At 42.2% G+C, this 16,716-nt stretch overlaps 1 protein-coding gene across 1 annotated transcript; it reads left to right on the top strand.

The window, feature by feature from the left end:
• Positions 1-8,633: 8,633 nt before the first annotated feature.
• Positions 8,634-10,604, top strand: LOC130533349 (serine/threonine-protein kinase pim-2-like). Its single transcript, XM_057046651.1, has 9 exons — positions 8,634-8,682; positions 8,745-8,820; positions 8,942-9,087; positions 9,158-9,252; positions 9,338-9,385; positions 9,498-9,704; positions 9,814-9,994; positions 10,076-10,264; positions 10,382-10,604. Exons 1-9 carry the CDS (start codon positions 8,634-8,636, stop codon positions 10,498-10,500), a joined length of 1,110 nt encoding a protein of 369 aa, XP_056902631.1. The 3' UTR covers positions 10,501-10,604.
• The last annotated feature ends 6,112 nt before the right edge of the window (positions 10,605-16,716 follow it).

Genomic DNA, 16,716 nt, shown 5'->3' with positions numbered 1-16,716 from the left:
GCTTCCGATATGGGCAAAGTGGGGAAAGTGGCCTTCCTTTAATGGCTCATTAAGAGCACCACAAGCTCTTGTATTTAAATGATTTGAATGTTGAATAAGTCAATCTATCACGGTGTGCCAGGGACGCTCAATAGAGTAACCATCGACTGAAGTCAGCTGCACCTTGACCTTCCTCCAAATGACCCATATTTAATTCATATGATAAATCCAGGCCTATAGTTCATGCATATTTATTTCTTGTTTGGGTGAAGTAGCTAAAATGAATTACTGCACAAAATGATTCTGCACCTCCAAGGTGGATTGGTTGAGTCTTGGTTTAACCCCAATCGTCTGACAGTGTCGAGGGATAAGAAATCTATTCTTCAGTCCTGAAGAAACCGAGATGGACAAGAAAAGGCCAAAACCATCAACGTTACAAATTTAGAGGAGAGACTTAATGGGCAAAGGATATTGCTCAGGTTAAATAGGCAGGTTATAACTATTACATTTGTTAGCTTTTGTTATGAACTGAACCAGCAAACATCATTTCATCGTTTTACCAGGCACGGTGCAAAAAGACGGCTCCGTAATTTATATCGATCAAATGGGTTTTACGTCGTCAGGTCCTGTGCTGAAATTCCAATATTGTAAAGCAGATTCAAAGTTGAACATTTGTTCTCCCGACCAGGGTGTCCTTCAAGCAGGAACCGCCAGTCACAGGGAGCCTTGTTGGCCGAGAGAAATGCAGCTCATCATATAAAGCCAACTTTATGATCAACAGCTGAGAGTTCCACCCACTCACATACGCTAACGTTGGTCTCTCAGTGTTTAGCAACAGGATATTCCCTTTTCAGAGGAATACATTTTAGAAAACTCTGTGTGTATGTGAGTGTGTGTGTTTAGCCCACGTCTGCTACCTTTAAGTGACCTCTAAAGAAAGGCGCCGTAACTCTCTACAGGCTGTTCCTTCTATGACCTCTTGCACAGCTTTACATGTGATGAAAAATCTGTTATTTGGGGAGGACAGTGACAGAGCCACAACTATTTTAGACTCCGAGATGGGAACAGAAAGTAACGTGTGTGTGTGTGTATGGGCAATGACGCATCATATTCAAGTCATTCATAAGTCATAACTTATGGCTGTTCTCATGCCCGGTGTGCACTTTAGCCAGCCTGAAGCACAGCTCTTTGAGCAGTTTTTCCTCCATCCATGCCGTTTTTCATTCCACATCTCTCCGTCCCTCCTCTTCCTCCATCTTCACTTGTTTGTTTCTCTCCTTTGATTGTGAGCTAATCTACTAGAAGCCAAGTTTTTATATCTAGGACAGCTGAGAATTGGGTCACACATGGTTTCTGCCATCCTAGGCTGTGGCTACAACATTTCCTTATGTCGTCTCTGCTGAACGCACATCTCTCTCCCTCTCTTCCATGTTCCAACAATGACTCAGCAGAATAGCTGTAAATGTCGAGCCATGTGTCAAGGTTAGATTGCGATGAAAGACAAATGCCCTTGCCCATCTTTCTGTTCCTGTTATTTTAAATCAATAGCTAACAACGTTAGAAGATTACATTGACTTATAGAGCACCGACAGCCTCAAATCAAACTCACTTTTTTTTTTCTTCAGATGTTCACCAACATCAGAGAGGATTGAACAATTAATACATTTTGCTGTTTCAGCTGGAGCATTTCTGAATTATCCACTTTCAATTTAGACTCTTGGTTGCTCCAAAATACTGATTATGAATAAACCTACATAAAGTAGACATACATTTTTCACAATTGATAGCGTACTATACTCGTGTGAGGGCCGTGTCAGATGGTCAGTGGGGTCTCAGGTATTTTCCAGGCTGTGAAGACAATGGTGATCCAAAAGCAACAAAAAAAGGTATGTTTTCTGCATACTGGCCATGAGCAACGTTACAATCATTCTGAAGTGGAAACAGCAATAAACAACGGATCATAAATATGGGTTTGGCTCTGCAGCTCACCGTCTTGATTTAATAGGACCCACACCCACAAACAACAGTGATGGGTGTGATTAACTTGCTTTTGAAGAAAAATGTTAACACTTGAGTTTATATCGGATGCAACCATGCCAACATTCATTTGAGCAGTTCAAATATTATCAAAGACACTACAACGTACCTCTATTACGCCTAAATTACTGGATGCAAACGCACAGGTCCACAGAGGTCGAGTTCCAAAAAGGGCTTTAGTAAGCAAAATGGTTGGTATACAGGAACTCAGGCAGAAATACAAAAATCAGCAGGCAATGAAAGTCAACAACACTCTAGTCGAGGCAGGGAAACAAACAAGACAAACACTCAAGAACAAAAACAAAGATTGGGGCATAAATACAAGATAGGGGTGGCGACAATGAGATGCAGGTGCAAACAATCAGGGGTGTGGCAACTAATCACAAAGGAGGGAATCCAGAGCAGGAAGTGACAGACAAGACCAAGGAAAACAGAACATAAACAGCTCAAACTAGGAAAACAATAATACACATGGAATGACAACCTCCATCGTTCGAAAAGCAAACTTTTCTTCCCCACATTTACTTTGTATTTGTACTATTTCTGGTTTGATGTAATCCAAGGTTACAATGACTGAGACTCGGATCATCTTTGAGATAATTTGAGAGTTGATTCAATTTTATTTTTTATTTAGATGAGACAGCAAATCCAATGTTAGGTTCAAACGACCTAAAACATGAGAGAAACAAATGAGGCAAAGACAACAGCTTTAAGTTTTACTTGCAGCAAGGAGGACGGAGAGATGTGCTCAGTTCCAGATCTCCAACACGTCCTGAGGCACACCTCCCGCCATCCTTCTTTTATTGAGATTAGGAGGTCCCCAGTTACACAGAATTCAAATGTGCCTAAGGGAGGGGGAAACACAAGATAGGTCCCATACAAAGCAAAAGACTGTAAATCATAATGGTGAGATTATACGTAGGTCTTCACTGATTTGATTAGCTTGGCTCGCACACAGCACAGTCTTCCATATCACACAGATTAAAAGAACACCTCCTGCCTCATGTTCTCCAGTCATTGTCACTTCCTAATGCTCCTTACGGCAGCTGCATTTCTGTTGCCCTTGACCAGAGAAGTACGAGTTCACACATCAAGCATCATGAACATTAAGCATTAACAAATAATAAGAAACATTAAGTAATGAGAAACAATATAACAAGAATAAAGAATATAACAAGGTAAAAGCAAATAAGAGATAACTTTAATATAATGGATCTAACATCCAAACAAGAATATATGGAAATATTTTCTATTCTTGCAACCACCATCTTTGATAAGTGCCCTATTTCATTATAAACCATTATGTGAGCTACACACACGCTCACCAGAAGAGAACAGTTTGTTATGACATAATTAGAAGCACTCTGAACTCTCAGCTCCTTCAAAATGAAACCTTTTACTAATATTGTGACATAGAACAATCAAAAATACCTTTTGTTTTCAGTTTAGTAACTGCATTTTATTTCTCCATGAACTGACCATTGGCAATGTATCTGTTGCTTGGCAACCTCAATATTGCTTTGGTTCACGATAATGTACGAGCAGCATGTGTCTAACTCGACACATCAGCTAAAATGGTGAGAGTTTGTTCTCAGGAAAATGCAATCTTTGATTGTTTCATACCCTCCGGCAAGTTTGCAAAAAGAATTTATTAAATATTTTTTTTCAAAAAATCACACCTAACGGGTCTTTACACCATCTGATTACTTAAACTTCCTCATTCAGCTAATAATTTCCCTTGTGCATCGAGAGTTTAAGCATGTAAAATATCCGCGTTCATGCTATTAAACCAGTCCGAGAGGAAGACCGCAGTCTGTCAAAGGCACTCAAGGCTGTTCAGTAAAATAACGCACGCACCAAATCTTTGTTTTCCATGCGTGGCAGCCTCATTTGTGTTCGCGATTCAAACATGTCCTCTAAATGTGTTAAATTGCAGCTTGACTCGCCTCTAGGCCCGAATCCATGTCCGTGCAAGAGAGTGTGAGATGAAGTGTGAAATCAAGTGACTGGGGCTAAAGTTGAACTTGAAGAGGACATTAAATGAAGAGGATATGAGTGAGGTTCCTAGGAGGAGACGCTTCTGCTAATGTCAGCTTCCACATGCAGTGGAGAAAAGACAAACTACAACAGCAGAAGGATCTTCTGAAAACGAGCCACCGTGGTTCATTAACAGATGAGAAATGCACCAACAAAACAAAATCTAACAAAATCTTAATTTAACAACAGGGCAAACAGTAACTGCTGCCAAATGAAGTAAAAAACAAACAAACAAACAAAAAAAACAGCAAAAAACAAAACAAGAAAATAGTCCCATACATCAAACTAGCTCTAGTTTTGGTCCAAATGCTCAAACACAATATTACTGTAATATTTGGGTTTTGATCTGCAGATTTCTGTGGGTCAGCAACTCTTCAGGAGACCCTTTACTCTTTGAATTACTGGCTAGCTACCATATCTGAGAGCTTCTGCACTATAATATCCTCTCAGTTGATTCTTCCTGGAGCACATGATGTCTGTGGCACCGAACGCTCAGTGGTAATCAATAATTAAACCTCTATAGGGTCCTTGTGAGTTAATATTCAGGTCTGCATCTTCTGTAGTCCTGAGAGATACAAAAGAACTCCCCCTCTCTTCCTTCATTCCTGCTCCTCCACCCCATGGTTCTCTTGCTCTTACGTGTTATGTCCTTAACCTCACAAAGGCCAAGGTGCACACAAGAGGACAACATGCGGAGACTTATGAATTATATACTCTTCTTCCTCTTAAGATGTTTTCCACTAACGTCACATTTCTCTTTTGAGAATAGTTGCTGCCTAAATACATTCTCTGAGGAAGCTCAGGAAATATGTCAGCCCAGATCGGGCAGTATCCCACTTTTTTTCCCAGAAAATCATTTTTTCCTCACATTTGTATTTCCACTGAAGTTGCACTTCAGTCTGATGCAGTAGCCTCTAAATCTGCCAAAAGCTCCAACGTCAAAGACTTTGTACACTGATGCTTGTTTTCCTGATATCAGTGAGTAAAAGCTGGTTTCACCTCTCCTCTCTGGATAATTGGCCAGATTAGTTTGTTGTGAGGATGAAGGCTCTTGCAATCCAGTGCTATAATTATACCTCAATTTGTCCATACTGCACCCAGTTTCTGATAAAGAGGCTGCTGAGATTGAGCTGTTACTCTAATGAACAGCTGTCTCAGAGGAGATGAGATGTGTCTTCAAACACTTTCAAACGCGTGAAAATGAGTTCTGTTCATGCAGAGCTCCTCAGCAATTCATTTAGAAGGCAGCGAGGATGATGGCATGTCATAGAGCTTTTCTGCTTACGGACGTACAACATTAATAGAGACTTCTTTCTTTAACCAGGTTTATTTTTTAATATTTTCCCTTTAATGCCAATCACATGTTCCAGTCTATGTAACAGGATGCTATGATCAACAGTATCAAAAGCAGCACCGAGGTCCAGCAGAACCAGCATAGAAACCAGTCCATGATCTGAAGCTATAAGAAGATAAGGTTGGATATTGGCCTATAATTTGCTAATACGTCAGGATCCAGTGATGGTTTTTTAAGCAACGGCTTAATCACTGCCACCTTGTAGGACCGGGGTACATAACCTGACACTAAAGAACCATTGATCTGGTCCAGGATAGAACTGCCTATCAATGGTAAAACATCCTTCAACAGGTGTGTTGGGATGGGATCTAAAAGGCACGTGGTTGACTTGGATTTCTGAATTAGCGATGACGCCTCAGAAAAATATATAGGGCTGAAGGAGTTTAAAGGCTCGTTGGAGAACCTGTATGTTCCCACAGTCAGCACATCTGGTGATGGTCCAGTTGTTGGGATGGCCTGGTTAGCTTTCTCTCTGATAGCTAGAACTTTATCAGTGAAGAAGCTCATGAAGTCTTCACCACTAAGGGAAGAAGGGATACGTGGATCTAAAACACTGTGACTCTTGGTTAATTTGGCCACAGTGCTGAAAGGAAATCTGGGGTTGTTCTTGTTTTCTTCAATTAAAGAAGAAAAATAAGCTGTTCTAGCCTTACGGAGGGCCTTTTTATAAACTGCCAGACAGTCTTTCCAGGCTACATGGTAGCTGTCTATTTTACAAGAATGCCACTTCCTTTCCAGTCTTCGCACTTTCTACTTGAGGGTCCTGATATGTGAATTATACCAGGGGGCACACCTCCTCTGATTTACTATTTTCTTTTTCAGGGGGGCAACAGAATCAAGCGTGATTCTCAGTGAGGTTGCTGCACTTTCAGCAATAGAGTCAACCTCAGCAGGGCTAAGATTATAGTGATTTACCCTTGGGGAAACACACGGTGGTCCTGGGATCAACACAGGGATCACTTCCTTAAACTTAGCTACAGCATTATCTGAAAGACATCTGCTATAGTAAGACTTTGTTCTGAGCATAGAAGAATCCTTAATCATGAATGTAAAAGTGATCAATTAATGATCTGACAGGAAGGGGTTCTGAGGGAACACTGACACATGTTCTACGTCAACACTATAAGTCAGAACTAGATCAAGGGTTGAAGCTATGAGTTGGCTGATTTATCTGTTGAATGAAACACAACTGACTCAAGGAATGAAATAAAGCCATTTCTAAAGTTGTCATTTATAACGTCTACATGGATATTAAAGTCTCCACTAATAATGACTTCTAAGGACCAAGTCAGATAAGAAGTCCGAGAATTCAGAAAGGAACTCTGAATGTGGCCCAGCAGGGGGCCGATATACAACTACAAACAAAAGTGGCTTTTCCGTCCTCTGGTTCAGATGGGTGATGCCAAGAGTCAGGCTTTCAAATGAACTGAAGCTATGTTTTGTTCTAGGATTAATTAATAACTTGAAGTGATAGATTGCTGCCACTCCCCCTCCTTGACCATTAACACGAGGAATGTGATAATTAAGATGAGTAGGAGGAGTAGATTCATTTAAGCTAACATACGCCTCCTGAAGCCAGGTCTCAGTAAGACAAAATAAATCAATGTGATGATCCGCTATCAGGTCATGCACTAACAGGGATTTACACGAAAGAGATCTAATATTTAACAGTCCACACTTAATTGTGATATTAGTTTCTCCAACTTGTGCTTTAGTATTAATTTTAATAAGATTATGGTGATTGACCGCTCCCCTGCTCTGTGCTTGGTGAACTTTTAACCGTGGAACAGAGACTACCTCTATAGTGTTAAATATATTATTGTTGGTGGATGAGGGTTCTAAGGAAGCAGCAGAGAGGTGTGTAAGACTACAACTCTGCATCCTGGTCTGGACCCTGGATTGTCAGGTCACTTTGGGTCTAATAAAATTGGCCAAGTTACTAGAAATGAGAGAAGCACCATCACGTGTGGGATGGACACCGTCTCTCTTAATCAGACCAGGTTTTCCCCAAGAAATGTACCAATTGTCTATAAAGGCCACCTGGTTTTCGAGGCACCACTATGACAGCCAGCGACAAAGCGACGACATGCGGCTAAACATCTCATCGCTGGCCAGATTGGGGAGGGGACCAGAGAATGCCACGGAGTCCGACATCATTTTTACGTAATTGCACACCGACTCTATGTTAATTTTGGTGACCTCCTACTGATGAAGCTGGGTGTCGTTTGCTCCGACGTGAATAATAACTTTACCAAATTTACGTTTACTTCTCGCCAGGAGCTTTAGATTGGCTTCTATGTCGCCCGCTCTGGCCCCCGGAATGCACTTAAACATGGTCGCTGGAGTTGGCTTCACGTAGCACAAAACAGAGTCGGCAATTACCAGGGTCGGTTTCTTAGCGGGTGTGTTGCCGAGTGGGGAAAAGCGGTTAGCCACGGGAAGCGGTTGGTGGTGCACCCTGGGCCTTTGGTTTGGGCTACGCTTCCTGCGAACCATCACCCAGGCTAGCCGGCTGCTCGGCTGCTGCCGGGGGACCGCTAGCTGTAGCTACGCTAGGCAGCTCCGCAGAGGCTACCTTCTCCTGGCTACCTGACACAACTCCAGACAACTCCAAGCTGCGGAACTATTTTAAATAAAGTGAATCCAACACACACCGTGCACAGTGCACCAATGAACTCTATCGAGAAGACAGGAAGTGATGCAATACGTTACCCAACAGAAGCAGCTGCTACACATTCTTTCATTTTGAACGACAGGATAAATGTCTGAGCAGCAACATCCCCCATAACATCCCATTACAGCTCAGCTTTTAATACCATTGTTCCCCACACAAGCTGGTTCTGTCCATAGACACAAACTGGTCCTCCAAATCTTGCACAAGGGCTATATTTTCAAGCTCTGTCCTCAGCGAGTTCAGAACTAAAGAAGCCTTCTGGATACAAGGCAAAATGTCTTCAAAAGACAAGAAAAACAGTCCAGTTGACAAAGAAAACTACCTTGAATAGACAACGAAAACACGATGGGTGGGATCAAAGCATAAAGACATTGTTCAGAGTCAAAACCTTAAAGAAACACCAAAGCCGCTTTCAAAGATATACACGAATACGTCAAAGCCAAGATTAAAGCCAATGGCATGAAAGAAAAAGGTATAGTCAACAAAGTTCCTCTGCTAAATATACTAACAAATTGTTCACCATTGGCTATTGAGTTGTGGTACAAAGCAGAAATGGGCGTCTCTTCCAATAAACGCAAACATGAGGAATCCTCAAAATCAGGTGACTACACCATCAGAGAAGCCACATCCATGTTTTTCATGCTGGCCTGATTCATTGAATAGAAAAGTTTAAAGCAGACTGCTTTTACCTCACAATCAGAGAACAGCACCAGTCCATCCACCAGCGCAGGGGACCACGGTAGGGTGGTGAGCAAAAAGAGGAAGGTCAGCTCTGAGTGCAGGCGAACGGCAGCACACAGAACAGTTTGCAGCGAACCCTCTACTCGAGTGGGACTGAATGAGGTGTTAAACCTGGGCAGAAAACGAAAGGCCCAGTCACACCCAGAAGCTCTCAGGAAGAGACAGAAGACGGAATCAGTGACGGTTCCCCTTGTGTCCCCTTTTCCTGAGCTGCAGCCATCAACTATATCAAAGACCAAGCATGTCTTGGTGCCCATCAGCAGAGGTGAGCTTATTGTGGAGGGTGTGTGTGTGTGTTTGTGTGCACTAAAGCTGTAGTAAATCTGTGTTTGCAGAAGAATATCAGAAAAAGTACATAGAAGTTGACCAGCTGGGAGAAGGAGGTTTTGGAACAGTGTATTCTGGTTATAGAAGGGACGATTTATTTCCAGTAAGTATTTTTATTTGAATCACACCAAACACACACATACACATAATCGTCACTGCTCTCCTTGACACATGATTCTTTCCTGCAGGTGGCAGTCAAGCACATTGATAAAGCCTTGGTCAAATACCAGCCAGTGGTAAGGCTAACTTTGATCCTACCATCAGCTGTTGAGCTCAGTGTGGAGCTGTTCCTTTTTCATTGCTGACCAGCTGTAAACACAGACGAGCATGTTGTGTTCCTCTCTTCAGGTGATAAACGGTGAGCTCCACTGCGTCCCACTGGAGATGATACTGATGGCGATGACAGCAGGGGACTCTGTAGGGGAAAATGCCGTCATATCACCATTAGCATGGACCAGCATTGATGATGAAGTCCTACTGATAATGGAGAGGCCAGAGGATTGCATGGACCTGTTGGAGTATGACGAAGGCCAAATAGACGAAGGCCTGGCTAAGGTAATAACGCTAGTTCGTGATCGTGCTACGGTGGACCACCTCCCACTGCTGCAGAGCTGGGTCTGATAATATCTTTGGATGTTCGTTAACTCTTCTTTCTGTCCATCAGGAATTCATGAGGCAGCTGGTGGAAGCTGCAATTCAAATCCATATGGCAGGCGTCTTCCACCGTGATTTCAAACTAGAAAACATACTGATTCAAGACGATGAAGCTCGGCTCATTCCTCGAGTGCGCGTCATCGACTTTGGTTGTGGCTGTTTTGTGACGCCGGGATATCGTGGCTACGTCGGTACGGCTGAACTCATGCTGATGTCTGATTGAGAGATTTTCAGTGGACACTTTAATTCAAAAGCTTTTTCTTTCCTCACAGGAACCTCTTGCTATGAGCCTCCAGAGTTTAACCACCGGGGAACCTATGAAGCTGGCCCGACCACCGTCTGGCAACTCGGCTGCATCCTCCTCCAACTACTTAGTGAAAAAACTGACTTGTTCACAACAGGGATGCAGCACTGCGAAAATTTCCTTACCCAGACCATAATGGAGTTGAAAGTGTCTGAAGGTAAAAAGATGCTACTGCTTCTTTTCTTTATTAATATTTTGCAATTGTCTGAACCTGTAATTAATGAATGCAGCTTTTGTGATAAAGGTCACTTTTCTCTCCGTCTACCCTCCTCAGACTGTAAGAAGTTTTTGATGAGCTGTTTCCTTTTCAACCCGGATCAGCGTATTACCCTGGAACAGATGAGGTGCCACCCATGGTTCTGTTCAAGTGTTCCGCCAGAAGCGCAGCTCTGAGGTTATTTGACAGCCGATGTCCCTCTTTTTTACTGTAATTTTAAGGAAATGTGAACCTTACAATGATATGTAACCCTTTATCACCACTGCCTAAATAAACACACTATTATCCTACTATTATCCTACAATATCTGAGAAAATGACTGGTGTCTGGTCTCTGCTTTGTTTCTAAATAACTATTTCTATTATACACCCAGCCCAGATGGGCCAACATGGGGACCATGTGGTGGACTTGGGGCTGGGGGAATGCTTTTAGAGGTTGCTCAATAAATGTTACCCATGTTTTGGTGTCTAACTGCTGAAAAAAACAAGTCTTCCAAGTCTGAGGCTCTGATCCTAAAGAAACCCAGGTGGCCTTGAATTAGGAAATTAGGCTTTTCCAACTGTATGTTGTTAATTCAGTAACCAAATGAGCATTTGTCAGGACCAGTGTTAAGTGTCTCTCCTGTACAGGTTTTTGTCCCTGTCTTCATCACGTCCTGTTTTATTTTGTAGTCTGGTGGGTGTCATCAGCATCAGATGCGGCACACCCTCCTACCCCACACCCTCACCTTCCTAGAGACATCAGAAGGGAGACTAATGACAGTATGGTGACATTGCTGCAGTGCCTGTACCACAGATATGGGTGCTTAATTCGACAATACCACGGGCCCTCAACAGCTGAAAGAAACAATAAAAACACATTAATACAGAAACAGAAAACAAAAGCTTACACCAGTTAACATAACCAAACTAATCTAAAACATACAAATTAATTAAAATACCGACCTAAACCATTCTCATAAAAACCCTCATCACACACACCTGCACCATGAATTAACACACTCAAACACCCAATGTACGACCGTGGGTCTGGATTCCCTTGGTCCGTGAACTCAACACAACCAGAGACCCACGATCACTGTCCAAGGGATGCAGCAGCTGCAACTTTCACCACCCAATCCGGTGATAAATCCAACGAGGACGAGGTGCAAGGAGCCCAACGACCGCACCAGGCCAATGTCCAGCAGGAACATCAGCCACCAAGATGTGGAACCCCCGGCCACCAGATGAATCCAGCTGTCACCTCCACGCCCAAGGGCCTGGAAGCCAGCGAGCTACCACCAAAGCCCTCTGCGGCAGCCGGCGTTCATCAGTCCCGCAGACAAACATCCATACCACCAAAGGCAGTACTCTGCGGGCAGCCACCCGATCAGGAGCAGCGAGCATCAATGAAGAGCCACCCTCCTGCGCTCACCGCTTGACGGACTCTGCCATATGTCCGGACCAAACCCATGGGAAAGAAGCACGTAGCCAAATGCGATCACACCAGCGGTCAAACAATGTTTTTCCTGCTGTGACACAAATCACAAATGGTTTAACGACCCGAAGGACATTTTCAGCCAGGGGCCAAAACGCGATGCAGCAGCCAGAAGGCCTACGGAAAGAACCACCCAGGAAAGGAGAGTCACGGTTGAAAGCAAGGGAGGTTTCAGGGCCAGTGACCGACACGCAAGTGGTGTGCAGGCAGGGCCTATTATAGCCTTCCCCAAAGACTATTAGGCTAGATTGCCAACTAGAGGCACCTGTCTGGCCGAGCTGGGGGCAGTTTCTCGACCGAGCAAGCTTTGTGTATTTTCAGTGCATATGTCTGGACCATCCTCTCCCCAGCCACCTTCTTCAGCTCTCAAGATGGAGTCTCTCCATTGCATTTGCCTTGGGGGTCAGTTGCAGGAAGGTGTGTCAGAACAGAGGCTGTCGGCTAAGCTGCTTCTCAGCCCAGCTTTAAAGAGTCGCTAACTAACAGATGGCTGCACTATTTGTAACTTCATTCTGTGATTACTGTTCATCCATTCGATTGTCAGTTGAGGAAAGATCTTTGCCTTCAGCATCACTGACAATAACCAAAAAATGTCAAATTTTTGTAATATTGAACTTTAAAAATACATCGAACTGAAATGGGACTTAATCAGAGCCAGTAAAGTCCAACTGAACTGAGGAGTTGATTTAATAATAATCCTGTAGTCCTGGAACACATACACACACACACACACACACCACACACCACAACACACACACACCACACACACACAAAAACAATTCTACACTAGTACCAATAAAGCCATTCTGCTATTTCTACCTGCAATCTCCTTCTGTTACTAAGGAGCTTTACTTGAATCTGTCATCACCTTGGCAACGCATCAGTATGATCAGTGGGTCTGGAGCATCATGGTTGGAACAGGTGTGGAAAAAAGTCTTGTATGTAGATTTTATTTATGCGGTTTGGCTGCAGGTAATTTGAGTTGACATCCACAGCTGACGCCTTGACCACTTTTTACTTTTTGAAAAAACATTTTAATTTTTTGTCCTTTCTATGCATTTCGCCTGACTCTGCCTGGTGATTTGTGACAGCTGCCGTAAAGGCTCGTATGATCGGCTTTGTTTGAGCTGTCGAGCTGCAATTGAAGTTTGGACCAGGGAGACCCTAGCCGGGCCTGCAGGTGTCACACTCCCAACCAGCTGCTCTCCATTGTCAGGCTGTTTGCCCTCCTCTCCAACCACCTGCCAACCTGTCATAACCACAGATATCCCTCCAAACACAGCTCGGCTCTAATTATGCTACAGTAAAGTCTCAATTCAGTGTTGCATTACAGTTTTATAATTCAATCAATAACAATAGAAAATAGAGCACCCAGACAATGGTATTGGGACAAATAGTTTAGTTGCTTGAGAAAAAAAAATCACCTTTACACAAAGAAATGTTTAAATGCTAAGGAAGATAATTAATTTATTGACCTGACGCACTAGATTCATCTCAAGTCCACTAAACTCTGCGTGTGCATGTGTGTGTGTGAATTGGGTACCAATTTGATAATCTACTGGCAATGCAATGTCAGGATATTTTGGCTGGTTTAACTTCAAAGGACTGTTAAAACATGGTTAAAACATGGTTTTGTGGTTGGGGTTAGGTTACTGTTTGGGTCATTTATTTGTGATGTGAGGGTCAGGGTGAAAAGCTAGATACTGTGTTATGTTTGTGAAAGTCCTCAGAAAGATATAGGGACAATGATGTGTGTGTGTGTGTGCGAACAGAGAGAGAGAGAAAGCAGAAGAGAGAGCGAGAGCGAGGGAGACTGTGCTATGTGCCTTCTGAATGAAGAATTGGTTGATTGTGATTTATGGAGCCAAAATAAACATGAAGCAGTTGCTGATGAAGAGCTTTTTTTGGCCTCTGAAGAACTGCATGCCAGAAAGCTTTTGGCATCATCTTAAATTATGTTGGAACAATTTAAAGAGTTTGATATTTATGTCCACAAATCTTTCTTTGTGAAGACGAACTGACTTTGTTGCATTTACATATGCACCCATACACTTGAAATCTGTTCTTTTTATTCATCCCATCCCATAAGGGCCAGCGGGGGTCAAGGGCCTGCAGATGTTGTTATCATACACAAGTATCAATTTAATTCAATGGTAAAAAACTTTTTATCATATCTAAACATTGATATTTTGACAATTCTGCATAATTTTTATTTATTTTAGGGTTTAAATAAGAGCAGGCAAAAGTGTGTCCTCCAAAAGCATACTTAAGGCTGCTTTTGTATTGGCGAGCTACACGCTGCACTGTAAAATGTGATTGCACAAGCCAGGATCATTTACCGGTAATCATCTTTAGGAGCTTGTTTCTGTCAGAATAACACAGAGCTAAATCACCAAAGAAGCTCAATTAATCTCGATGATTAATGCAACCTCCTGCAAATTCTGCATCAAAAGGTGTCTTTGACCACAACCGTGCACCACTTTCAATCAGTCATGTCACAGAACATGTAGGGTGCTGGTATATTCCATAACTGGATCTTCATCCCACATCTATATTTCCTCTCTCGATTAATACACAGCCACAAGCAGTGCTTATTCATTATGAGTTGGTACAAGTCAGAAACAAACCACTGTGTGTTTGCACTGCTTTTTCATCTTTTTTTTCTCTTTTTCTCATTATTTCATTTCTCAGTGAAGAAAGTAGCAACCTTCAGATATTAATGCCATCCTTGTACTGAATGCGCAATCACCTCAACTTCAATATTTTTAAAAAGTTTACTTTTTTCTATTTTCTTAAATAAGCAAAAAATCCAAACCAGCAAGGTCTTTTAAAAAATTTTTTTTTAGCTGTTTGTAAATATGTTGGATTGTTGGAGACTTCAAGTTTTTCTTCCTCTTCTCGTTCTTTTTGTGTGTGCGCCTCAATCTACCCGCTGAAGGTCAAAGGTCAGTAGTGTTGGGTCAGGACACGGCCGCTGTATTTATGGTCACTGCTTTAATTTGTCAACACAAACGAGGCAAGATTGAGGGTCTTATGACAAGGGACATTTTTCACCACTGCCTCCACTTCACCCATTCCCGCTGTTCAAGGTCAAGACACTCTTTCTTTGGTGTGTGGAAATCTATGGAGGGCGAGCAGGTGCTCGGAAAGACAGAAGGGCAATGCAAGGGAAAATGCCGGGTAACATTTGCAAAAGTAAGAAATGATCAATCTTTCATCAGTAGAAAGACTGACTTTTCATTAATGGAGTCCTGTGGAGTTTCAGCTCCTAATTACCAGACTAAGAGTCTCTGTGGAATATTAATTATACAGAGCCAGAATGTGCCAGCGAACATGTTCTCAACATGCCTGAACAAGCTACATTATGTATGTGTGTTTGTCATGCGGTTGTGCGTATATTTTTTTCCCATCATATCTGCAAGCTCTGATGTCATTCCTGCTTGGTAATTTTTTTGTCAAGATTTCCATTCAGATAAATTCAGACCGGCTCTTCCATATATCAGTGATGCATGTAGACAGCTGTTTTTCTAAATCTTTTCTTTAGTTATTTACTATAAATGGTTTACTTTTGGCCATATGACAGGTGTCAGGGATTACATACATTTCTGTTGTTACCTATAGTATCTGTAAACAACATGCAGTATTTGAAACCATCAATTGCAGAAGGGAGTCAAGGCTTAAACTGGCCAGTCATCTGATCATAAAGCAATTATATTTCCTTCATGCAAATGCCCATTTTAAACTTTCATTCAGACTGAGTAAATGGAGCTTTGACCCCTGTACCAGAATTAAATGTCAAGGCAGCCTGATCTGCTGGAAGACTACAAGCAGAGCATGAGAGGCCATTGACTTGCCAAGGCAGCACTTCACAACAGAGATGTCCAGGGCCACCATTGCCCCAACCCTTATGATCAATGAGGATAAAAGTCAATTTTCTGCCTGATGGCAAAATATTCCATGCAGATCCATGACACACACTAGTACCAATACCACATGACATTCAGACACACACCAGTTGAATATTTTTAATATCTATAGTATATCTATAGTATAACCGCCAGGAGGTCATTCTCCTTCACTAAAATCCCTTTCGGATTTTCATTAAAACCTGGTGAATGGATCAGGACTATAATGCAGAACGTTTATTTAAAAGTTCTGACCAAAATGTTGTCTAAAGAGGAAGACCAATTCAGAACAGCATCTGGTCAGTAAGCCCAACAACCGTAAATCAAACCATAATATCCCAACATGTCAATCTACATGCGGAAAATTTTGGATGCATCTAGGAAAGACTGTCTAGGCCAGAGGGGACAGAGGAGGGGCGGAGGTGGGCTTAAATACACAGACATAGAGGCATCCATGAACATGTACAGGTGAGAAATGATTAGAAGGGTGGGACAAGACAAGGGACAAATGGAAAAGGACATGGTAGATTGTGAAGTTCCTAACGTGTGTGTCCAATATATTGGGAATATTTAATTTCTCAATACTTTCTTTTTATTTTATAATCAAATTATGAATAGTCCTGTATGCTGGCCCTGTATTGAGCTGTCGACTGGTCCAAAGACTACCTCTACCCCAAAGGCAGCTGGAAGAGTTTCCAGCCCAGCTGCAACCCTGTCAATGGATAAAGTGGTCGTAGATGGATGACATTTTTAAAAAGTCAAAGAGGAACAATTGAAGATTCACGTTTCACTACATTCTACATTCATTGCATGTCTGTTCTTCTTAGTTTATTTATTAGGGTTGTCAAAAATATGTTAATGCAGCATGACTGAACTTATAAAAGTATTGCATTCATCGTTCAAAATGAATTAATGTGTGAACAACCTGTTATGCTAATGCTGTTAAGTGCTAGGTTTAAAAGCTTGGGAGAGCAGAGCTGAAAGAGGAATGATATTAAAAAAAGAGTAAAG

This window comes from Takifugu flavidus, chromosome 1 (assembly GCF_003711565.1).
Source record: "Takifugu flavidus isolate HTHZ2018 chromosome 1, ASM371156v2, whole genome shotgun sequence".
Taxonomy (NCBI): Eukaryota; Metazoa; Chordata; class Actinopteri; order Tetraodontiformes; family Tetraodontidae; genus Takifugu; species Takifugu flavidus.
The sequence above is the reverse complement of the archived record's forward strand: the minus strand, read 5'-3'. Positions and strand labels throughout refer to the sequence as shown.